The sequence below is a fragment of the Thermobia domestica genome, chromosome 9, assembly GCF_964235325.1.
Source record: "Thermobia domestica chromosome 9, izTheDome1.hap1.1, whole genome shotgun sequence".
Classification (NCBI taxonomy): domain Eukaryota; kingdom Metazoa; phylum Arthropoda; class Insecta; order Zygentoma; family Lepismatidae; genus Thermobia; species Thermobia domestica.
The window spans coordinates 185,123,606-185,149,151 of record NC_137462.1 but is presented as its reverse complement, the minus strand read 5'-3'; the positions used below and the strand labels follow the sequence as shown (position 1 = coordinate 185,149,151).

General features: G+C 33.7%; 1 protein-coding gene across 2 annotated transcripts in view; it reads left to right on the top strand.

Annotated features, from left to right (window-relative positions):
* LOC145660498 (spermatogenesis-associated protein 17-like) overlaps nt 1-24,745 on the top strand; it is a 63,718-nt gene extending 38,973 nt beyond the window's left edge. For both annotated transcript variants that reach the window (XM_081725622.1, XM_081725623.1), the window contains exons 4-7: nt 1,381-1,529; nt 4,203-4,350; nt 14,084-14,226; nt 24,172-24,745. In XM_081725622.1, coding sequence (XP_081581748.1) covers nt 1,381-1,529; nt 4,203-4,350; nt 14,084-14,226; nt 24,172-24,373 — 642 coding nt within the window. In that variant the 3' untranslated portion in view covers nt 24,374-24,745. The remainder of the gene's footprint in view (nt 1-1,380; nt 1,530-4,202; nt 4,351-14,083; nt 14,227-24,171) is intronic.
* The last annotated feature ends 801 nt before the right edge of the window (nt 24,746-25,546 follow it).

Below are 25,546 nucleotides of genomic sequence, written 5' to 3'. Positions count from 1 at the left end.
TATGGGTAATATTTGTGTTTTAGCTCATTGTTTTATATGGGTAATGTTTTGTTTAGCCCATTGGTTTATATGGGTAATGTTTTGTTTAGCCCATTGGTTTATATAGGTAATATTTGTGTTTTAGCTGATTGGTTTATATGAATCATATTTTTGTTTAGCCCATTGGTTTATATGGGTAATATTTGTGTTTTAGCTCATTGGTTTATACGAATAATATTTTTGTTTAGCCCATTTGTTTATATGGGTAATATTTGTGTTTTAGCTCATTGGTTTATATGAATAATATTTTTGTTTAGCCCATTGGTTTATATGGGTAATATTTTTGTTTTAGCCCATTGGTTTATGTGGGTAATATTTTTGTTTTAGCCCATTGGTTTATACGGGTAATTATTTTTCTTTTTTCTCTTTTTTTAATGAACTGGAACCAGGAATGCTCTCAGAATTTTTCAAACGGGAGGAGAGAAACAAAAATCTGACACACAACTACAGTCGCAAATACACACTGGGAGACCTGGGTTCAATTCCTTGTGAGAGCTCATGTGACTCAGATCCTACGTTAAGCTATAGGTGCAAGGGCTATATAACATAGGTGCTGAACAGGACGCTAAAAGCCAATCAACCATTAGCATGCGCAACTTCGACGTGGGAAACCCAGGTTCGATACCCGACAAGGTCGTATGGTTTGGATCCCACATTAAGGTGTAGGCCCACGTCTCATATAGTCTCGATGCTGAAAACGACACTAAACCTTAATACATTTATCCATCCATCCAAATCAACCAATTAACCAATCAGCGAAGGTTCACATAACTTGATGCACACATATTTCATGTAAAATAATTATTTTTGCAAACAGTAAATAAATTATAAGATTAGTGTTTACCGGTAATACAAATATATTAAATATTATAATATGTAAGTAAGTAAATCTAATATTTTTATACATATTTCAAAGATCTGAACTCCCTTCGAAAACTGCGGAAGAGGGAGGCGGTACTTGTCTTATCTTGAGATCGGGCATAACTAGAATTCTAATGTAGTTAAATGATCCTTGTTCTTAAGAATTTGCAAATATATAAATTAATTATTACTTAAGTTTGTATTATTAAATACAAATATTGTTCTATATCAAAATTTTAATTTTCACAAAGTAAACAACATTTAAATAGAATGTTTAAATAATCAGTAAAATCAGAGCATTAAAATTCCATTTCATTTCAGACAAAATAGAAACATATTCTTATACAAATCAATGGGAAGATGGCACAGACATTCAACAGTGTTAAATTAGTGTAACATTGTAAATACTGTATATTATTGAAATTAATGAATCGGGAGGATATTTTCAAAATATTATTTCTACTTATTCTATTTTTTCAGGAGCGGAAAGAACAAACAGAGAAGGACCAATGGGATGAACTGAATAAGAAGGCTGGAGAGCGTATTGCGAATATTTTAGAGAAACTTCATCCATTGATACGAACAGCAACCAGGCCTGGAGTTTTAAGTGTCCCCGATCCTAATTCTAGGTACTCTATTCTAACGCAAATCTCTATACGTAGTAAGAGTTCTGATTGAGTGAAAGACTAACTAAGATTTACTGATCCACGCCAGGTCAAACTGCTTAAGCTAGGAACTTCAATTTTGGACAATGTATAGAATTTGTGGTGTAAAGAACCACAAAGGAAGGATTTTTGGGAATTCAACGAGGAATGATGTATAGAAGCATATGTACCGTGGTATGCAAAAATGAACTAAGCGCCAAACTTTGAAAATCCACGTAAATGCGACGATTGGTTCCTGATACGCATTAGAACGTTTTGCACAATCGAAAAGAGAGGAAAACCAACACCTTTCTAAAAAAAAAGAAACATAATTTCACTTTTGATTACGGCTACATTTATGTTGGACATCAACCTTTATACGTAATTTTCTTAAAAGTATGAAAGTGGCGCTTAGTTCGTTTTCGCACGACACGGTACATATATTATATTATATTAAAATGTCTATATCTCAAAATCTCTCAAGGTTAGAGATATGAAATAAAATATTATTAAGTATTTGGACCTCTCATTTAAAATTATCACATACGCGTTTCGTTTTTATCATATTTGATCTTACGAACTGCAACCAGTCCTAGCTAGAAATATTCAATGGGAGGGTATATATCACAAGTATAATATATTTATAGGGTGTCCCTTGAGGAAGTACGTATAGTTTGGGAGATACATGGGAGATTATACTAAGCCAAAACGTTTATATGAACATATGGTCTAGTCTCGCTGGTTTTCGAGATAGCGGATGTTTCCTTTCAGCTCTTGAAACCTGCTGAGTTCCAGTTAACTGCGTATAGTACACCCTGTAGTTGATATAAAAACGAAAATTGTATCTCATTCGAAAGGTAAGGAAATAAGCTTTCTGACGGTGTACAGATTATTGCAATAAATAAACTCCATGGTTCTGGATAATCACAATAACATTTTAAACCACATTTCTGGCCAGAACAAAATGAATTATTTAATAACTATACGATTTTTGTTACATCTGTCTTTTCTCAATGTCTGATGAAGAGGACGTTAGGTCCTTGAAACTGTAACAAAAATCGTATAGTTATTAAATAATTCATTTTGTTCTGGTCAGAAATGTGGTTTAAAAAGATTATTGCAAGTATGCATAAAGAAGGGAAGTAACAGAGGGAAAGTTTAAATATTTCCTCTCTTTATATAACTCTTTATATATAAAGGGTTTTAACTTTCCTACGTAGTTAGGTGACCATATAAACTTTATGGGCTTTATGCAGAGTCGTTTTGGCGTATGATTAGCGTCATACTAAAGGCCTGACTACTACAGGAAACATATGTTAGTCGAACTCTTTAGTATGGCACTAATAACGCGTCAAAACGACTCTACATAAAGCCCTATGTTTCTATTTCTTATAATTTTGGTCATTGGGCTTGATTCCCTTGTGCCCTGAATACACCAGATAATATAAGGAATGAAATGGGAATGGTGGATTGTAAGTGAATAATATTGGTTTGCTGGAAAAGTCATGTATTTTTTTCTGTTTTTCGAAGGTATCTATTAATAAAAAAGAACGAAGATCAATCAGTAATAATATCTCCCATTTTGTTCCATTACCTTTTGCCTTCTTTCAGTGAGCTTGATTAATCCTCGTTCATAGAAAAACCTTCCGTTATCGGAGAAAAAAACTTAACAAGGTGCTAATTTACAGTCTGATCTGAATTGAACGTTACACCCTACAAAGGAATTTTAAAGAGAATGGAACAAATGAATGTCAGGTAGCACAAGGTCAGGCGAGTATGGTGAACTATCATTGGCGTTCTTGTACAGCATTGTCATCGTAAATTTAACCAACTTTTTAGAAGTTACGCGTTATTTACTTTGCGGAAGAAGACAGTGAACTATAGCGAAAATACACAGTCTCGTTCTCCATCTTCAACTATTATAAAATACACAAAACTCAGCTATTTATTTTTTTAAATGAAGATAAAACAGAATTAAGTCAGTCCTTGTGTTCTTCGCTGCAGAAACAAGAACATTCAGTAAACTCTATTCTATGCCAATCTGACCTAATCTGGATTATAGTTACCCATCTCTCTCCGTACCTGCTTTATATTGTTCTGTTATTTTGTTTTCCCTACCCAAAGGTCTTTTCCTAGCAGCTTCCCAACTAGAATCTTGTTCACTTTTCACGTATTTTCAGTGTGAATGACTTATCTTACATGGTCCAGACATTTCGAGTAAATTGTCCACATTATATTCATAAACAGCCATATTGTGGGAACTCTGCTATTAGTAACGTTGTGCATTCACCTATTTCAAGAAATAAAAAACCGGCAGATACTGTCGGGCGATCGCAACACCTGTCTGTCGATCAGGACATTGATGCTACATATTAACATTTCATCATTCATTTCAATATCATTCCTTCATTCCTCATCTTCTCCTTTAGCCAAGCGGACATAATTATTGGTTATTTAGCGTCCCTTTCGAGCACTGAGGTTTTATGACATGCGGAATTACAGCTTAAGATGGAAACCAAACCATCATAAAGCGTTCAAATTTGATTGGATTATATCCGATCGATTTTTAAAGTATACGTACTTCTTTCATTGCTATAGTTAAAAGTGTAGTTATTTTTGCATTCATAATAGCGACTATATCTTAATCTTTTCTTTCAGGCAACTGTCTGAGGTAGAGAAACAGTTAAGATCTCTGAAGTTCTACGACGAGAAGGAGATGAAAAGACAACTGAAATCAAACATGAAAAAGCTTACACTAGTGCAGACTGAAGAAGAAAACTTTCCTCCACTTGGAAAAATTGTTCCGGTAATTACATACTTCACTACTACTACTACTACTACTACTACTACTAATTATTATTATTATTATTATTATTATTATTATTATTATTATTATTATTATTATTATTATTATTATTATTATTATTATTATTATTATTATTATTATTATTATTAGGGAGGTGCCAGAATTTTTGTTGGGTGGGTATAGGGCTGAGCAAGCTCCATTTTGGGATGGGTGAAGATGAAAAATAGAGACTAAATTATGTAAATATACTAATGGAAATGCATTTGACAACATCCGATATCCATCATCCGATTGGAAACTCACATCACATAATGTGTGTGTGTGTGTGTGTATGTGTAGGGGGTATGTTTGACTTAATTTCAACACTGGCTACCATAGATTGAAGACTGATCGTTGTAATTGTGTGTAATTGTAGATAAACAATTCTGCGTTTGTAATACCAAGACCACACTAGCGAGCGCCTATTGTGCAAATAAATAACTTCGAGTGTGGCCGTACAGTGGACTGCGAGAGGAAGAGTGCTAGTTCTGCAGAATTGTCGCTTACGTGGTCAATGGTCCATCGATACTGTACACGATGAGCAGATGTGCCTCCTTAATACCTCCGCGACCCATCTGGGAGCGTCTGGACTAGGGGATCATTCAGGCTGCCCGACTGACAGAATGGTGATCACCAATGTAACCAGAGCTACTGCGAATCCGCATGTAAGTCACAAGTACCAAAGAGTTGATTGTTGGAAAAGGTCTGCTTCTGCTTCCCTCTTACATGATTACTTCTGTTACCCGTTTATCGCCGATGTCTTCGGTGGTAGCGGTATGGCAAAGTGAATGGAATGAGTGTTGCTTTGTCTCGGATACAGTGACGACTGTATGCATATCCGTACGCATGTAGATAAAGGGGAAATCCAGCGTGTGTTTGCGTTTACCATTAAAATCTCATCTAGTATTATGGTCTTAATTGAGAGGAGTTTGACTCGTACATCGTACATTCGTAACATCGTCAATCCTGTCCTAACCTGGACACTTTGTAATGCCCCACCTTTGAACAATATAACGTGCATCCTCATACTGCCAGGGAATCCAGCATGTTCTACTCCATATACGCTTTTATCTTGGTTTACTACATACCTAAGAAGCAAGTGTGGGACAAGTGGAACGACATCGACCGAGGTCGACGGGACCTTCAGTCGGATACACTCAACGACCAATACCAGCTACGCGAAGACTTACGGCAACGTAATATGCCGTATCGTATGATAAATATCAACGTTTTTGCAATGCCAACTACAACATAAAGAAGTATGCGATAAATAATCAAGTAGGAATGAGAGAAAAGAATATGAACAAGAGCAGAAGAAAGACATTGTAACACTCAAGACATGAAAATCTCTACAACGAGCAGCTCATATCATCACTAAGTACGGCACATATAGAGTACGAACTCTTGCTCTAGGACTGTATTTCCACCTAGCCATCAAGTTTACACAAAAATGACTCTTCGACAGTCATGAATATGCACTAATTAGTGTTCGATGTCCTGTATTTTACAGGATTGTCCCTTATTACGAGATTGTGTCCCGGCGTCCCGACTCAATTCTTTGGAATACAGCATTGTCCCGTTATTTGTTGATTTGTGTTTAACATTTTTATTCTTAAATTTAAAACATGTGACAGCCAAGAATTCAAAGCTCAAATCAGTTCAATTATTTTTTTTCTTTTTTGTCCTTTTAATTATTTGAATCAGCACAGGTGTTGAAGAGCTGGGAAAATACACTCATGTCCAAAATGATTGTCGCATATCTATAACTGTCTTCTTGTAAGAACATAATTTGGTAATGATTTTGCAGGGTACTTTTAATATTGATACTATGTGTATAATCGGGAAATGTATATTTGTGGTAAATTTCATAGGAAAAGAATTATAAATACGAAAATTAGAATGAGTAAAACAAAATGTTGCTAAATGGACAAGAAAGTTTAATTTTCGCTTTGTTGTTCTTATTTATTTCTCTTTTGACATGAAATTTGCCACATACACGTCTTTGCCGATTATACACATACTAACATTATAAGAAATACCAGGCGAATTCGTTATCAAATTATATTCCTACAATAACACATTTATAGACATACGACAATAATTTTGGACATGAGTGTACATAACATTTATCTCTATATTCCCGATTTGATTGGTGTTATCTCTTGTCCCTAATTGGGACCAACTCCAACCTTTAATGTCTTTCAGTTTGCAGAGCTTCCGTTTAGAGGCACAAATAATACATTACCAATAGCAAGCTTATTATCTATAGATGTGTAAACTTTTTCTTTGTAGATTTTTACTTCTGTCCGTTTTTCTAAACTCATTTTTATATCAAGTAAAAAATATAAAATATATGATATTAATAGTGAAATTGAAATTATTCTTAGTTACATATGATTCATCTACGTTTTTGTAGCGTAGATAGTATTATGGCTTGAATTGATTCCACACACACACACACACACACACACACACACACACACACACACACACACACATATATATATATATATATATATATATATATATATATATATATATATATATATATATATATATATATGTATGTATGTATGTATATAAAAGAGAAAAACGAAATTCCACGAATAATTTTTTTAGCGACTTTTTGTAAAAACTTGTAGGCAACACTGTAAAACCGTGTTTTATACCATTGGATGTGAAATATATTATTGATTCAATGTGCTAAGCTGTCTAATGTCGCTCGTGTCAATCTTTGACACATGGTCGCAGTTTATCTCGTAGACAAAATTTGTACAAAATGCCATACCAGCGTTTTACAGAATGAAACATACTTTCATTAGTCTGGTTCCAATCCGCTTGCCAATGAGAGCGCACCCATTGGACGAAATGATTAAAGATAAAGCTAGCATGTGATTAACAGACTATAGGACAAGGCAGCTAGCAGCAACGGACAAGGAAACTGTGAATTAAAGCAATTGGAAAAGGTGAAAATTACATGTAAATACATGGCAGGTTTCTTGCTATATAGTAAAGGATTTAAGTCCATCACGGTACTTCCTCAACGTACAGCTTGTAGGAAGCTAGATCCGACAGTTTTAATGACCAGAAGAAATTAGAAGGTGGTAGGACCCTCTGGAGACGGGAAACTTCAGCTGGCTGATTTACGGACCCTAACCGACCAGTGAGTGGTTACCGGATGGGGAATTGAATGGATGCGGAAAAGTGCTTACGGATGGTACGTAAAATATCAATTATGTGGTGCACACTGATACTCCGGGGATGCCAGTGCACATCCGAGTCCAGTCATGTTTTCGCAATTCATTTCCTCCGACTCTTGAAACCAGGTGTGTTGAGGGACAGAAGATACTGGAAGTGCCTGTTGTTTCTCAACTACAAGGCATGCATGAATAATGAAATGCGTATGCAGGGTCTCTAGATCCTATTAACTCAATCTCATTTAGAAAAGCAATTCCGACATTCGAACTCTGACTCTAATCCGCTCTAGAGTTCGTTCTTGTTTTGTAGTGGACGAAAATCCTACCTTGCCAGAATTACCAGGAGTTGGGGATCTTGGTTTTTGGCCTTCGTTGTTTGACCTTCAGTTTGGCTCTACAGTTTTACCATATTCTAAAATCTAGATTGAGATGTTTTCTCAGCTCACTAGGTTTTATCCATCTATAGTGTCCCAAATCTATCGCTGTTAGTTAGTTCTATTTCTTTATATTTTGCTTCTAACTCCTGGTAGATAGCCTCTCACGTGTGCTAGAAGCAGAGAACTAACATGTCCGACAACCTATCACATAGAATAATTTCATGGAAACCTTGGAGATGGATTAAGATTTGTGCCCAGGAGCAGTCTTGCAAAATTTGTGGGGCAGTGTCCCAAAAGGACTTCATGTTTCTTTTTCAGTAGACGCTAGACGCTGTTGTATACTAGTCTTCAAAGATAAACTTATCCCAACGCGTTTGCCAGTCAGAGTCTCATCTAATATTTATATTTAGTGTGTACTGGTAACTCTGTTTTAGTGACTTTATTCTCGCTTCTATACGAGCGATTGAAATAGTGTTCTCTAACGTTTTCCTTTCTAGTTCTTACCTGTTTTGTTCTATTATTGCTATTTTTGCTTATATTTCTTGTTATTTATTTTCTGTTATTTATAATTTGTTTTTTTTTTCTGTACCACTGTTTTAATTCAAATTTTTATCTTTAATAATTATTATTTTGTTTTATTATATATTTGATAGAGCTTTTATTATTATTATTATAATTATTATTATTATTATTATTATTATTATTATTATTATTATTATTATTATTATTATTATTATTATTATTATTATTATTATTATTATTATTATTATTATTATTATTTAGAAATCAAGCTTTTGTTCATTATGTAATGAAACCATGAACTGAGAATTTAAAAAATCATTTTTTCATAAAAATTATAATGGCAATTTGGTAGGTGAAGATGGAACTAAGTTTTCTGTAATATTTTAACTTTTGGATACATGCATCACATTATTTTTAAAACTCACAAGGACAGTACTTGTAATCAAGAAATCGTTGGAAGCAGAAGCAAAATAGTCAAGAATCACCTGTAGTCAAATAACATTGCTTGTCAGTAGTAATTAACAATTCGGATAAAATCACGAAAAAGATGAAAGCAAACCTCAGGGTAAATTAAAATTCAAAAATACTTATTTTTACATCATTAGATAACAACAATATTTTGTCAGAGGACTTTCCTAAGATTTTGTAAATTTTTATGTTGGTTTTTGGCAAAGTTAAAAGAAAAAATAATTAAGGCAAACAAGGACAATAGTCCATATAAAATGACCAAGTTTGCAACTAAAAAATCATTCTGCATTCTGCATTCTGGGTCCTGTATCCAAAATCGCAATGGAATGGTCTATACGAAATTACAAATGCCGCAAGAAAGACCATTGTCCGGTCAAGACCAAGCGAAATATGCAATGAGGTAAAGTATGACTACAGAGAACTTTAACTGTCTATTTTGCATGTGACATGAAATTAGGAGGTCTCTGAAAGTGACAGGCAGATTTGAATGTTTAAATATTTAGCTTATTTTCGTTTGGTTAAGCATTGAGTAAAATTATAATCATCTGTTATACAATTAATTAGATATACTATGTCTGGTTATGAATTCAGTACTCTTGGATGCTCACTGTTAAATAATTTATATTGTTACAAAAATATCCACTATACTACGATTGTAAGTCAGTTGTTTCATTAATAAAATATTGTCATTTTATGACAATAAGAGATTGCAACCATTTGTTTCATTGCACTCTTTATTTCATTTAAGAATTTACTGTTCCTTTAGTTATTGATTTCATACAATTTATTTGAATTTTTATTTGTTTAATATTTAATTTCTTGACTTACGGTACATAGCTCCTTAGGCAAACATATGCTATCATATGACATGCCAATGGCTTACAGGCATAAGTCACATTTTCAAAGAACAATAATAAAAACCAAACATACTTCTAACTGGGGAAAAACGCCCCATCCCTTTCAGCCGACGAACTCAAATTGATAAAAGAGAATGTGCAAAGAAAAGGAAATGACTCTTATTGAGTGGGTCAAAAGCCCCTCCCCAAATTGAACACCGATTCCTATCACCACTTGTTTCACTTCAACTTTAAAAATTAAAAAAAAAGGATAGGGGTTAAAAAGAGACTAACACCCACCCTCAATAACCTCACATTAAAGAGCACCGGATTATATTCAGCTATTTTACATACGCATGTATTGTAAACGTTACATACAACGCTGTAAAACTTACGGGCGAACTCACCTGCATCACAAATGCAGTTCGGCACTATCATTTACTTAAAAAGCTCTAATTGTGACGTCATCACTAACATCTATGCATCCACCCTTCTTTATCAAATATCTCATGAACAAAATATTCGCGGTCATTGTAAACAACGACTTCTTCCTTCTAACCATCTCGAACATCATTAACCATTCATTAAAACTTATTACAATTCAATTAGAAACATCTGTTCTTTTAAACAAACATCACAAAATAAATATAAAATTCAACTCTCATCAGATAAAAAAAATGCGTTATTAACAACACCAGTTCATTAACAGAGTGGAAATCCTATATCGTTTCTGAACGAAACTACATTAAGACCTAATAGAAACGGCTGAAACCTCACAATCTCATTGTGGGCCATGTCGCCTTCAAGGCATCCGCTCCTTTCGTTTTTCCTGTGCCTGAAATCTAAAGTCTCTTTTCAGAGATATTTGGCCATGTCAATTTCCTAAGCGAAATCATGCACAGGAAACTAGCATTTAGCTAATAAAATTCATGCAATATTGATAAAATCACGTTTCAACATTAACTCCAATTCTCATAATGAAACCATAAAATTCCAATTTAACAAAAGAAAAAAACATACCTATTATCTTCTAAATTAATGTCGGTGCTTTACTCAACTTCCTAATTAACACTGATATATTCTCACAAATCTGTGTCCTTTTATCAAGGCAATTTTTAACGCATTAGCTCCGTATATACGCCCTCGGCAACATAAATGACAAACAAATCAATAACAAAATACACGTCAGACATAACGTCTACAAGATAAAAATACAATTAAAATCAACAAAACTAAGTTTTCGGTAGGCAACAAATTGCTCCGTTGTAAATTACACCAACCTTAAAATTTCATTGATAACTACGTTGCAAATAACACACGTTTCCAGTTCATTCCAATTTCTTTTTATAAACAACTCTAAAGACAACTTATTATCTCATCGTTAACTAACGTTCATTTCAGTTTATCTCATACTTAACAAAATAAATAAATAAATAAATAAATTTAAAAAAAAATAAAGAGCAAAACTAACAAAAAAAAATTGTAAAAGTAACAATTAGATAATCATCTTCCGTTCATCTAATAACAAGGAAGTTCGTTTGCAGTACTAAACTTAACATCTCTCCTGTCTTTTGGGCAAAAAAAGAGAAATTCCATAGTATTGCATAGTACTTTAAAAACAATGCTGAATAATACAAAAAGCTTTAAAACAATTTACCCCGCAGCTACAAAAATAAAAGTTCACGAACTCATTTCCTTCCCAAAACTAAACAACTATATGTCATTAAAAGTACATACACAATATGAAGCATTTCAGTCTCTAACTTTTACCAGAGGTCATTTTCACAGTAACATCCGTCATCAAGAATCCTTGGTTTGGCCAGAACATCGTTAATTCGCAGCTCCCAGCAAAAGGTGACGCCCAAATGCCACACCAAATGCGTAGCTGTTCATCATCCTTCACTACGGTCCCGAGTACATACCAAGAAGAGGACCATCTATAGGAACCACTATCGGTTGCCTACTATCAGTCGCAACTCTCAGCGTCTGCATTTACAGAGGCCCAGTTGCAGTTCACATCATCTACCATTTCATTCAGTATTCACTTCGATTTCTGTGGAGTGACTAGGGACATTCTTCGTTTATCGATGGCCACGATGAGGACAATTCAAAAGACCCCGTTTTTCACCTCCCAGTGTTCCAAGTGAGACCATAATCATTCAAGTGGATATTATGTTCACCCCCCCCCCCCCAGTGTTTTTCACAGTGTTTAGTATTTGTCAGTTTATTCAATGTTTATTCCAACTAAGAATTTAAAAACTAATGACATACGCTAAAGGTACTGTTCAGGAATTTTTCTTCCAGTTGGTGGGATAATGTAATGAAACCATGAACTGAGAATTTAAAAAATCATTTTTTCATAAAAATTATAATGGCAATTTGGTAGGTGAAGATGGAACTAAGTTTTCTGTAATATTTTAACTTTTGGATACATGCATCACATTATTTTTAAAACTCACAAGGACAGTACTTGTAATCAAGAAATCGTTGGAAGCAGAAGCAAAATAGTCAAGAATCACCTGTAGTCAAATAACATTGCTTGTCAGTAGTAATTAACAATTCGGATAAAATCACGAAAAAGATGAAAGCAAACCTCAGGGTAAATTAAAATTCAAAAGTACTTATTTTTACATCATTAGATAACAACAATATTTTGTCAGAGGACTTTCCTAAGATTTTGTAAATTTTTATGTTGGTTTTTGGCAAAGTTAAAAGAAAAAATAATTAAGGCAAACAAGGACAATAGTCCATATAAAATGACCAAGTTTGCAACTAAAAAATCATTCTGCATTCTGCATTCTGGGTCCTGTATCCAAAATCGCAATGGAATGGTCTATACGAAATTACAAATGCCGCAAGAAAGACCATTGTCCGGTCAAGACCAAGCGAAATATGCAATGAGGTAAAGTATGACTACAGAGAACTTTAACTGTCTATTTTGCATGTGACATGAAATTAGGAGGTCTCTGAAAGTGACAGGCAGATTTGAATGTTTAAATATTTAGCTTATTTTCGTTTGGTTAAGCATTGAGTAAAATTATAATCATCTGTTATACAATTATTCAGATATACTATGTCTGGTTATGAATTCAGTACTCTTGGATGCTCACTGTTAAATAATTTATATTGTTACAAAAATATCCACTATACTACATTGTAAGTCAGTTGTTTCATTAATAAAATATTGTCATTTTATGACAATAAGAGATTGCAACCACTCGTTTAATTGCACTCTTTAATTAAGGTACAAATTCGCTATTCCTTTAACACAATTTACGATATAACAATTTATTTTGATTTTTATTTCTTTAATATTTCAATTTTTTAGGTTTACGGTACAATTATTTTCAAGTTGACACTCTTTTTATGAGCGGTATGTGTCGGTCATTGGCCTTCTCGTGAGAAGGACAAGTAGTCTGGTCCTTGATATTTCCGCTAAACTCCCTGATTAATCAATCAATATATGAGTTTTATAATATACACTCTGACTTTGCGCCTGTTCACGAAAGATTTGTGAGCTCGAGGAATTATTGGGACATATTCAGAACGATTTTAAGTGTGATTAGCGTCGTACTTAGAATTTGAATAGCACGTGATTATAATTGATATAAAGGAATATTTTGATCAAGTTATCCATGACTGATGTCTATACTGATAGAGATAAGCCACGACTTTTCAGTAGGGCTCTCCAAACACATTAGCAGAATAAATGTAAGAGAGAATGTTAAGCATCTTTTTATCTAACCTTTTTCTAATAATGTCTTTGGACAACCCTGCGAAAAAGTTGCCTTGTATCTTGCGACAAAAGTCGTGGACAGTATATCACAAATACGAAAATTATAATTACGCGTTAGCCAAATCCTTCATACGACGCTAATCATAAATATTGTTTCTGAGCATGGCTCATTGAGTTTATATTCCCGAATGCAAATTAGTTCAAATTATTTAAATGCTGCTATACTAATATCACTGCTCAAATCTAAATAGGTTACGACACTTGTCCTATTTTTTAATAATTAAATGGAAACAATACAGTTGTTAAGTTAGTCACGATAGTTTTAAATCGGCAAGTTGCCTGCATGCTAGCGACATCTAGTGGCGTCGGGGAGAGCAGCCAGTGACACTTATTAGCATGACTGTTTACTTTTAGAAATTAGCTTAACATACAGAATGAATGACAGCAAAAATCCATTTTATAATTAGGATAGGCCTATAATACATGTATTTTATTTCTAAAGACAACATATCATGTTAATGTTATAAATATAAAAATGTTTTTGAAAATCTATTTTAGGGACCTTTTCTCAACTATGGAGATGTATGGGAGAAGAAAACCAGGCCATTGAAACCTTCATTGCGAACTTCATCTGAGTACAAACTTCCTGTTCAAAGCAGTAAACCAGCAGAGGATCCTACAAGAAATGTCTCTCCTATTCCGTAAGTAAAATAATTGAGTGGAAGATGATCATTGTATTGCACATTAAAGCCCTTCCTTTTCGTCCTGAATAACTTTTCTCATTTAGATACGAATATTTAGGGCCATATTGAAAAACATTTTACGTATGATTAGCGCCGTATTAAGGATTTGGCTAAAACGTGATTATAATTTCCGTATTTGTAATACTGTCCACGACTTTTGTCGGAAGATGCAAACCAACATTTCCGCAGGGTTGTCCAAATACATTATGAGAAATAGGTAAGATGAAAAGGTGTATAACATTCTCTCTTACATTTATTCTGCTAATGTGTTTGGAGAGTCCTACGGAAAAGTTGTGATTTGCCGCCATCAATATAGGTATCAGTCATAGAGGACTTAATCAAAATATTCCCCAATACGTAAATTATAATCACTCATTAGCCAGAGCCTTAGTACGACTCTAATCATACGTAAAGTCATTTCTGAGTATGAGCCTTAACGTTTAAAATGACTGTAATCCAAGGTTACTAGAGAACAGGTTACCTCGAAACACTTCGGTTTTCGTTCGGAGGGAGTCGGTGAAGATCGTAATACGTCACCTGTAGACCCAACGTTTTGAATACACTTCAGGACTCCATGATCATCCTACAGCTTTAAATGCTTAAAATGATTATTTTAGGCAATAATCCTGGCGTACTAGAAACCAACAAAAAAACAAATACTGTCGAACATGAAGAATTTATTTCAAGCAATTTTCTTTAAAAATGTGGTGTTATATGTACTGATGAAATGCTGAAGACAATGACTGAAGACAAAGATGTTCTTAAGTTAAGTGAAGTGAAGTGTGCGACATTGAGCCAAAATCAGCAATGGAAGATGGACTGGCGTATATAGGAGGTTGACTTCCATTAAATAATAATAATAATAATAATAATAATAATAATAATAATAATAATAATAATAATAATAATAATAATAATAATAATAATAATAATAATAATAATAATAATAATAAGAAGAAGAAGAAGAAGAAGAAGAAGTAATCAGTACAATAAAAATGTTCCCGTTCATCACTCTTCACCATCATGGATTCAAAGCAGGAGTGTAGCCACAGGGGGCCTATCGAGGCCAGGCTTCCCAAATGACCAGCTTTTAAAACATCATCGTAAGATTATCTTGCTTCAGTCATTTAAAAATAACAGAGTTTACATATAATCGATAATCGGTAAATTATTTACCGATCGAAAAATAGTATACCACGTTTGCTACAATTGATCGATCTTGGTTGTGATCCTCGTTCAACAGTTGAACTTCGTTGGTGCACACGGCCGCTAGTGCTCTTGTGCGGACCATGTCCAATACGAAGCATGGAAATATTTTATATCGGCTTACTTTAAAATAATTGTCAATCTATGCCAATACGAGAATTTGTATGGTGTTTTTCAGTCACGAATAATAAATAAATATTTTTGTCAAGAAATCTTAGAGAAGTGAAATTTCAAAGAAAATCAGTCTTATATAGATAGGTTCTGTGTACAAGGGCTTAAATTGTAATAGTTATGCACAAAGGCATAACGTTTAATCCGGAACTGTAGTTCTTGGTTAAGTATAATAAAAACTACCTGGTACATAATATTTATGGAGAAAAATAAAAAAAAAAAAAAGATTAAGAAAACAGTGCTTTTAGTTTTCCGGACGGAAACCAAAATTTTCCGCTTTTTCAGGCCTCAAAATCACTAACACTTTTTTTTTTTTTTGCTGTGTACATAATTGTTGTCCCCCTCAAAATGACGGGCCCCTTCTTGATAAATCTGCTGGCTACACCCCTGATTCAATGCTTGTCTCATGGCCATCACATATAACCCACTAAAGAATGGCTTTCGTGTGTAAAAGATATGGAAAATCAGTTTTCATTTTACCATGGAAGAACAGTGCGTAGGGAAAAAGATACCATGAAATGTATGAAAGGAATTATTTGTGGGAGTAATGCTAACGTGGATTCTGAAATAGTGATTACATTTGTGCGAATGAGAACATTTACCAAAATTAAGCTTTTGAATAGTTTGGCAAAACAGAAAAGTGTTTAGGTTTTTTTAAAAAAAGACGGAAGCTCCCAGAACAAACGGAAGAAAAAGATGAGGAAACTTGTCCATTGAGGTAAGGTTTTTAACAATTGAATATTATCGTAAGACACGATTATTATAAATTCGTTTTTCAATCATTATTCTATGTAGTAAATTACAGACACTTAAGTTTGATTCTACATGCAAGCAACAAAAAAGTATTTTACTATGTAATGTTAATTCAGTATAGGATTCCTGAAGCGAAGACCCTCTTCCTTATTCTTAAGCGGGAAAAAGAGCAGACGACAATTTTTTGCCCGCTTCACGGGTCTATAGGTGACGTCATCCCGGGACAGCCTATGGCCGTGCAGCATGGATAAGAGGTAACCTGTTCTCTAGTAACCTTGGCTGTAATCTACATACCTATTTACAGAGGTTTGTCAATTAAGTAATAAGAGTCTCACTTAGTACAGAGGATTACAAATTTGATCTGAGGTCATGTGTGTCTGTACATAATGGATATCATCAAGTTCGTGGTTTTCTCGTTTCACATTACACGAATTACTTACTTTTATCCTATTATCCGTTTCCTGTAGCCTACAAAGCATAATTGTGGAATACTAATGCCAAACCTTAAACAGGGTGTCAACTAGTCTGAGAAACATGGAAAACCTGGAAAAGTCAGGGAATTTTATAATTTCTGGAAAAGTCAGGGGAAAATCAGGGAATTTTCTGTATATTCTGGAAATTTTTGTAAAGTTAGGTTTGTTTCATTGCTTAAATATTTCATCTGCACAATGTTTGAAAAACAACTTTTCGCTACAGCAGAAATCATCATAAATGAAGGACTTCTGAAAGGAGTTGGAAACGCTTGCGTCTGGAGCTCGTAGTTTCTGATCACGTTAAAAAATGATCCTCATGTCCAGGGGTGTAGGTAGGTTATTGCAATCGGTGACTCCCCCCCCCCCCACAATAAAGTCCTAAATAACACTTGTTTTGATCTTGATTTTAATGTAGTGATAAGTTAGGGTTAGGGGTAGAGTTATAATGGTTAACTCTAATTTATAATATAATGCGTACCTACATTAGTTAGATTTAAAACTCCTATTCCATTTCCTCCATATGCCATTTTCAGTGCAGTTTCGCGTTCCGCGTGTCTTTTGTGATGTTTATTATTATTTTGCAGGTAATTTCTGTGAATATTTTTGGTATGCTTGTAACTTTTTAATAAGATCATTTTTTCTAGCAAGTGCTCATATTTTTATAGGAAACATGAATGTAGTAGACAGAGTTCAGAGATTATTACCATACTTGAAGAGGTATGAAGATTTAGTTTCAGATAGTAATTGAGAACCATCTTGTGACAACTTTAAAATTGTTAAATCGTGTCTAAAAGATTCTTTTGCTTGGAGCTAAATTAGCTTTCTTCCAAACCGTTGCTGCAGGCTTTTAACCTTTTCTTACTATTTGTCACTCACCAATGCTTCCTTTTCTTTATTATGAAATACTTAAACTTCTGAAGTCCCTTATGATTAGATTTGTTAAAAAAGCCCATTTGATTGGAGCAGCAAGTTCTGAAGGCTTGCCTAGAAGATGGATCTGTATTCGGCTAAGCAGGTTAATGTCGGATTTTGCAACATGTACAGCATTAAAATCAAAGAAGTTATCTGAACTAGATATCGGTTTTCGGACGGATTGTTTGCATAGTTTAACAGGTTTTTGTAAGAAGATTCCGTGTAAATTGCCTTTGAAATACAGACTTTCTTGTGGTGCTGCATGCCTCTCTCCCGATTTAGTTTTAAACAAGAGACCTGAGGAGGAACAAATAACTATGGCATTGGAAGTGCTTATAGAGAATAATAATTTGACTGGACCTGCTGCTGATGAAGTAAAACAACTCTTCAGTGAAATCTGTACCCAAGATTCAGTTATCACAAGAAAGAATAATTTTGACGTGGTTAAGGATGGCTTAGATCACTCGTAGTGTTATCACTCGAACACGCTTCCGTTAAACGCAGTTTCTCATTGAATAAGGAGTTTCTTGTGGATAGTCTACACAAAGAGTCTTTAGTTTCGCAGAGAATATTACTTGACGCTGTCACGTTCAACGGGGGTGTTCAGGCAATGTCACTCTTAAAACAATTAATTCGTGCAGCAAGAAATGCAAATGCCAAATCGAAAGAGGCTCTCAGAAGGAAGAAGACAACAATTGGGACAGAAAAAAATCGTTCGAAAGAAAGAAAGAAAGCAGCTGCAGAGTTAGAAGAACTGAAGAAAAAGATAGGAAAAAATCCTTGAAGGCAGCGAAAGAAATCAACGAAGTAGATGAGCACATGAAAAATCTTAAGAGAAAATCCAGTAACGTGATAATCGTTGGAAGTCTCATGTCGATTTTAGTGTTCTAAATTATAAAAATATGCTGTATTTAGTATTCTACATAGAAATACGAAATATAGAATACTTTTATAATCTAGAATGCTAAAATACACAATGTTTGTCAGTATTTGTATCTCGCAACGACATTCTTGTTAGTATCCGTTTATCTGTGTATTGTCGTGTATGTATTAACTCTACTTCATGTGCTGAAATAAGAAAAAATCTAATAAAAGTAAATCACTTGAATAGTCCAGTTTATGTAACTGAGTGTACCTCACAAGTACATGGTATGAAATCTTTATACTAATTTTTGCGTATTATTATGTATGTTTTGTGATTCATACTTGTATTTGAATATATATTGTATTGGAACAAGGAGCGGAGAGAGGTGGCTATAAGGAGAGATGGAAGACCGTCAAAAAATACATTGTATTCAACAATATTGTTCTTGCCAGTACTAAATAGTTACTTATCTAAGCGTTGTTCATATTTTTATAACAGCTGTCACAACTAAGGGAACAGATATTATAAAACTACAAGTGTTTGGAGAATAGCGATCACTTAACTTCATTAAAATATAGTCTGGAATTTTTTTGTTTTACTCTAGAAAATCTGAAAAAGTCATGGAATTTTATTTGTCTGAAATAGTAGACACCCTGACTAATATCTTCTCAATAGGGCAGTTCAAATACCGATCAATTCTATCCGTTGTTAATGCAGTAATTCAAAACTAATTATAATTATAAACTACTCAGATCTCTTTTTACAAGTGGGGTACTAAAGGAATGTACACAGAGAAGCATATATTTCAAGAGAAATAGTCACCATCTCACTCACCTGGGCGATTACCTGCATGAATTAGTATGAGGAACGCAGAGAAAAGATAGCAAGGTCACAAATACGCTCTCGCCTGTTTTGCTAAGAGACAGCGTTTGTGGTATTTGAAGACGGCGCTCCGAGTTCCCTTTAAACACTGTAACAAGCGAAAGAACTGCGGTACACATTTTGCCACATCTTTGTACACTTTTATGTCAGTTTACTCACGAAAGAAGCAACTCACCAAGCAGAGAATGACATGTATCACATGTTCACCTGCTGACGCATCTGGGATGTTGCTATACTCTTCTGTGAAATATAGCAATTTTCCTGATTCTCGGCATATTTTCAAGCATTTTTTCTCACTTTCCCTGATTCATTTTAATTTCTCTGACTTTCAAGGTGAATGTAAAATGTAAACCCTGTTGTCTGTGAGAAGTCCTTTCACAGTACTAATTATTATTACTATATACACTAGGAAAGGTATGATATAAAGGGATACGTCTACGTCAAAGCAAAAACGGAGCAATACATCCTAAATTAACTTACGCACTAAGTTTAGTTAAAATTTACCATTAGTACAAAAAAGTCAGAGTTTATCGTTTTATCTCAAAAACAATTGATATTACTGAGAAACACTGAAACCTGCTACTGGTATTTTAAACTAACAAAGTTGGATCAGTAGAGTAAGTGGAGGGCAACTCGGAAACTTTAAATGAAAAAAGAAAGTCAAATAACATTAATGTGTAAAGTTTCTACAAAACAAACATTTTAATTCAGTTGTGACATATCTATTTCATCTACAACCAAATAGCGGACAATAAATGACTACAATTTATCCTGAGTTTACCATCTTCAATACATTAAAATATGACTAAATTTTAAATCATGTATCTACTGATTTAAAGCAAATGATAGTTGAGCTAATAAATTCAACCAGAGGTATCACCCAAAGAAATAGACAAAAGCAAGAAAAATATCTTAAATAGCAAAAGACATTAAGGATTATGTGATTTGGAAGGTCTTGCAAGGCAAACATTTTGATATAACTACAACTCCATATTCAAAATAATGGAGAAGTATTCTTTTAAGTTATAGGGACGTGTCGGTACTTAGTTCCCTTTACCAATTAAATTTTTTTCAGTTGAAATTGTCTAACCATTTTAATGATGCCACTAATGAAACTCAGTTTAAAATGTCGGGCACTCAAATTAATGCAATGATAGTTTTCAGTTTTTTAAATTATTATTTTATTATTATATTTTATTATTTTACTATTATATTTTATTATTATTTTACTAATTGTTGAGGAAAAAGGGTGAATTCTATCTTTTGAGACTCTCGATATTTACTATGATTTCAAACGACATAAACTAATTATAGAATTTTAACTAGCCTTAATATAATACTATATATATATAGTGGCGTTTCGGGGGGGGGGGGGAGCTTTGCCTGAAAATGGAAAATTCTGCAAGATGTTTCATATACTTTACTATAGTAAGTAAGATTTCGGGGGGAGCTTAAGCCCGGAAGACCCCTAAATACGCCAATACATATATATATATATATATGTGTGTGTGTGTGTGCGTGGCGTGTGTGTATTTTAAAACTAACAGTAACTATCAATGTCACGAATAAAATTCTCCACCACTCATTATGTATCCTTCCATGCTTGCTTTCACTCACTGTAAATAACGGGTCGAAACCAAGCTTTCCTGTAGGATACTCAAAATACTGGGTTTGAATTAACTCTGAGGATTGCTCACAACTATGGCTGTAGCGAAATAGAAGACACCAACAACATCTCCAGAAATTCAGCTTCGGGAATATTATTATCATTAATAGTAAGAAAGTGTCTATCCTTATATAGTACTGAGTAATTGAAGTACTAAGGGAATTTAAACTGAACAAAAATACAAAATGCAATACAACTACAGCTAAAAGGAAAAAATGCTAGTGATATTTTTATATGCTTATTTATAAATTTAGATGACAAAACATAAACAATTGAAGGGTTTACTGCAAAACCGGACAAGTGTTAAAACTAATATGCAGCACTTAGAGCTATTAATACAATTTTTACTTCCATCCATTAAGATACATTTACTGACATAATCACGTTCTCCAATATATTCTGCTCTGTGCAAATTACAGTTTCAAATACTGTCAGATGCAAAATGAGAGAAAGATGACAGCGTCAGGTATCTTTTCTCTTTCCTGAAAAATTGAGGAGTTAATCTGTCTGGTTTCTAGTAACTCTTAAATCATTTTCAGGAATTAAAATTCATTACTATCGTTACTTTAAAAATCAGAAAGCAAACTATTGTTCTGCTTGACAGTGAATGACAAGTATAAATATCAAATAATAGAATACACCATCCTCAAATAGACTGATTATTAACACAGTAGGCTTCCTGTTAACTGAGCACCACTGGACTGGGCCCTGGTCGGATAACGAATAAACAGTCCCGTCAGTTAAGTCAGTTAAAGTGAAAATCACAGTTCATAGTCCCTAAACTTTACAGCATCTCAATAATAGTTAGAAAAAAAATTACATTAGTACGATTCAATAAGTATAACTTCCAAGATGAGGAGTTTCGACCACTTGCTGTTCCTATGACAGTTAAACGAAGACTGTATATTGAATAAAGCACACTAGACTATCACACAAACCATCTTTTTTTATGGTATATGGATATTTACGCTGGAAACAATATCAAGATAAAAGCATAAGCTCGTGCAATTAGTTAGTTTATTGTCGTACGCTATATTGTTGTGGAGCATCCAGTGCAACTGAGAACAAAAATGACTTATATGTTGGAAGATGGATGGTTAAGCCTACAGACAGTTAAGAGGAAGTTCACTGTATTTTGTTTAGAGCTGTTCATTTTAGTTTCGATGTGCTTTAACCTCAATGGGGTATGTCCTCAGGAAACATTAATTAAAACGTTGAATGTATTTGAGTGTTACCAACCCAACCCTAGCACATTAAATTGTGTAATATATGTAAGAATATATTCACTGATACATAATCATTTCAATAGCATTTAATTCATTTTGATATCGTAATCGCTGTAGATACTATCTGTAAGAATAAAACAAAATTAATTGGTAATTATAATTCGTATAACATATCTTTTTCTCCCATTGCTATGTAATTGCTAAGCCACCTACTACCAAAATAGTCCTAAAGCGAACATGTTCCATGACAGATATAAACGATACACCATTATTGTTATAAGAATTGTATCAGTTTTTAATTAAAACTTGAACGTAGTTGATCCTTTTCCTCCTGCTTAATCGTTCTTGAACTTAATACGCCACGAAGCAAATGACAGCACGAAATATAAAATAATTATTAGGGTTTGCAACTCTTCTTATAGCGTTACGGCATGCAAGACAAATCATTACGGCACGTACGGCATTATTGATAATCTGCAACTAGAGCATGAAAGAAGTGGTAAGCGAAAGGAGAGAGGGCGTGTCATGGAGCGCGATCTTGAGTCATTAATTCGATATCAAACGACTTCAGTTAACTATTTGATGTATGTATGAATATGCAGATACGAGAATATTATACTATTAATGTATAGAACTCGTATACTATTAATGTATAGAACATTCAGAGAAGAGGGAAGAGGTTGCTTTACGAATTTAAATAGAAATTGCCGTGCTTAAATAGTACAGAATGTCTGAAAAATCTTGATCCGATTTCAAAGTGTTACAGCCATTGTTCGTAGGTTTGCTTAAGAAAATTTCCCTCAACTGACCAAAAATTTTCCCTTTTCTTATCAAGTTTTCCCTAGTTTGTTGAGTATCTAATTCCTATGGCCGAAATTATGTGATAAGATTAATTTAGATATATTAAAGGAAGTGCCAACCACATTTGTTTTATTTATTTTTTTGCTTATATATATTCTTTAGTTTTTCCTTCACATTCTTTTTTTTTTAAAAAAAAATACATCCAAACACAATGGGTACAAATTAGGCTACTTTGAACACGCACACGAAATATTGCTATTGTATTTGTTTATTTCTGAAAGACAAAGAAAAATTTAAACATTTATATTGGTCAATCAGTCAGCGCGAAAATTTCCCTGTATTATCCCTTTTCCCTAAATTTCCCTCAAACTACGAACACTGGTTATAGCTTGAAGATGGCTAGTAGTAATTTGAGTGGAACACCTATGAGAGAGCGTTCAAGTTTTGCTTGGTTGATGGAAGGTGCCACTAGTGTATAGAAGCGACGTACGCTAGTAATATTCTACACCAACCGTCAGTCAACTCGCTAACTCCCGCCAGCTTTCAAGATGTTGAAACGGTTCGACTATTGATTTCGTGTATACCATGCGACCGGAGGATGTGGGCCATATTTGTGAGCTGAAAACTTGATATACCTACAATTATATTGCATTTTGTAACAAATTTGTATTTTTTTAAAGCCACTTCGAAATCAGATTATGTGTGAATGAACGTAATACGCGAGTGAACTTGAACGCAATCTCTTTCGAACTGTAAGCATTTCTTTAAATATGATTAGCCGTTTTCAAGTTATAACACTTTGAAATCGGATGAAGATTTTAGAAAAACTCTGTATTTTGGAAACTAAAGGCAAGATTCCAGAAATAAGAAATACCAGCCACTACTTATCTACTGTATTAAACACACACACATGGTTATCTAAATGATTATGATTCTTTTAAATTTCAGATTCCGATCCCATAGTCGTCGGCCAGAGAGAACGCCAAAGGAGGATATGAATCTTGTGCTAGAACGTGGCAAATATAAACTTCCTGAATATGGTCGTAAATATTTTCGAGAAGAAGATCCAAGCAAAAACATGTCACGACATGACTTTTGGAGAATTTTTCGTTCACCTGAATATTATGATAATCCAGAACCATGTGAATAATTTATTTTGTAATATTTTACTTCAGACCATTTTCTTTTCCTAACATCTTTTTTCTGCATAATCCTAATTCCGAAAGAATGTACGCGGTTAAAAGAACAAAAAGTGTGAGGTTGGAGAAACAAGTTGGTATGATAGCAGGAACACACACAACGTTGTTATTTCTATCCAACGTTCCTGCCTGCCGATTTCTCCGAATTACTGTAGAATTTCAGAGGAAACTAATAAGCAGCTTGTTTCCAGTGGCGAAGATTATTGTATCCCCTCCTCCTTAATGGATGTGTTTTATCTTTTTTGACTACACTGCCGAAATGTTTATATATATATATATATCCAGAACCATATGAATAAATATATTTATTTTGTAAGATTTTACTTCAGACCATTTTCTTCTTCTCACACTATTTTATATACTCTACTTTTTATCTATTTTGCTTTCATAATCATATTTGTTTGTGATATATAAAAATTGTTTACTTTATTTTATCTCATGCCCACATAAAACAGTAAAATAAATGAATCAATTCTTTCGCTGAAGAAAATACTACACAAATTTACAAATTGCTTTGCAAAGTAATGAGTTTTGTGTAGCATTGTCTGCAGCGAAAGAAATGTATTTATTTATTTTATTGTATTACGAGGGCATGAAGTAATAAAGTAAAGATAAACAATTTTTGTGTGTCACGAACAAGTATGATAATGAAAGCAATGTAGGAAAAAGTAGAGGCCAGTATATTTAAATAGATAAAAAAAATAGTGCTAACATTGCCATTCTACAGATTGTCTAAGCTGATAGCTGATTTTAATGAGTTCTTATGGCATTTTTGGTGCTGAATTTTTTAAAATACTGTCCAGAAAAGTGGGAAATAAACAATCCACGAATGAACCTTTATTTTTATAACAAATACAAATAATCCTAATTTCATATAAATATCGTATTCATTTTCTATCTCATATTGTAGTCAAATGTAGCTTGAATTCGGCTCGTTTTCCCGTTTTTTAAACGTGCTAAATCGAGCATTATTCTTCTTCCGTCCATTTCAATGAAAAATAGGTCGGAGTATCAAAAATAATATTTCTGGATGAATCTATGGAACAGTCAGATGTGTCACTTGTGAACCGTTACTAGAGCTTGAAATAACTATAAAACAGGGCAGGAGAGAACAGAGAAGACTG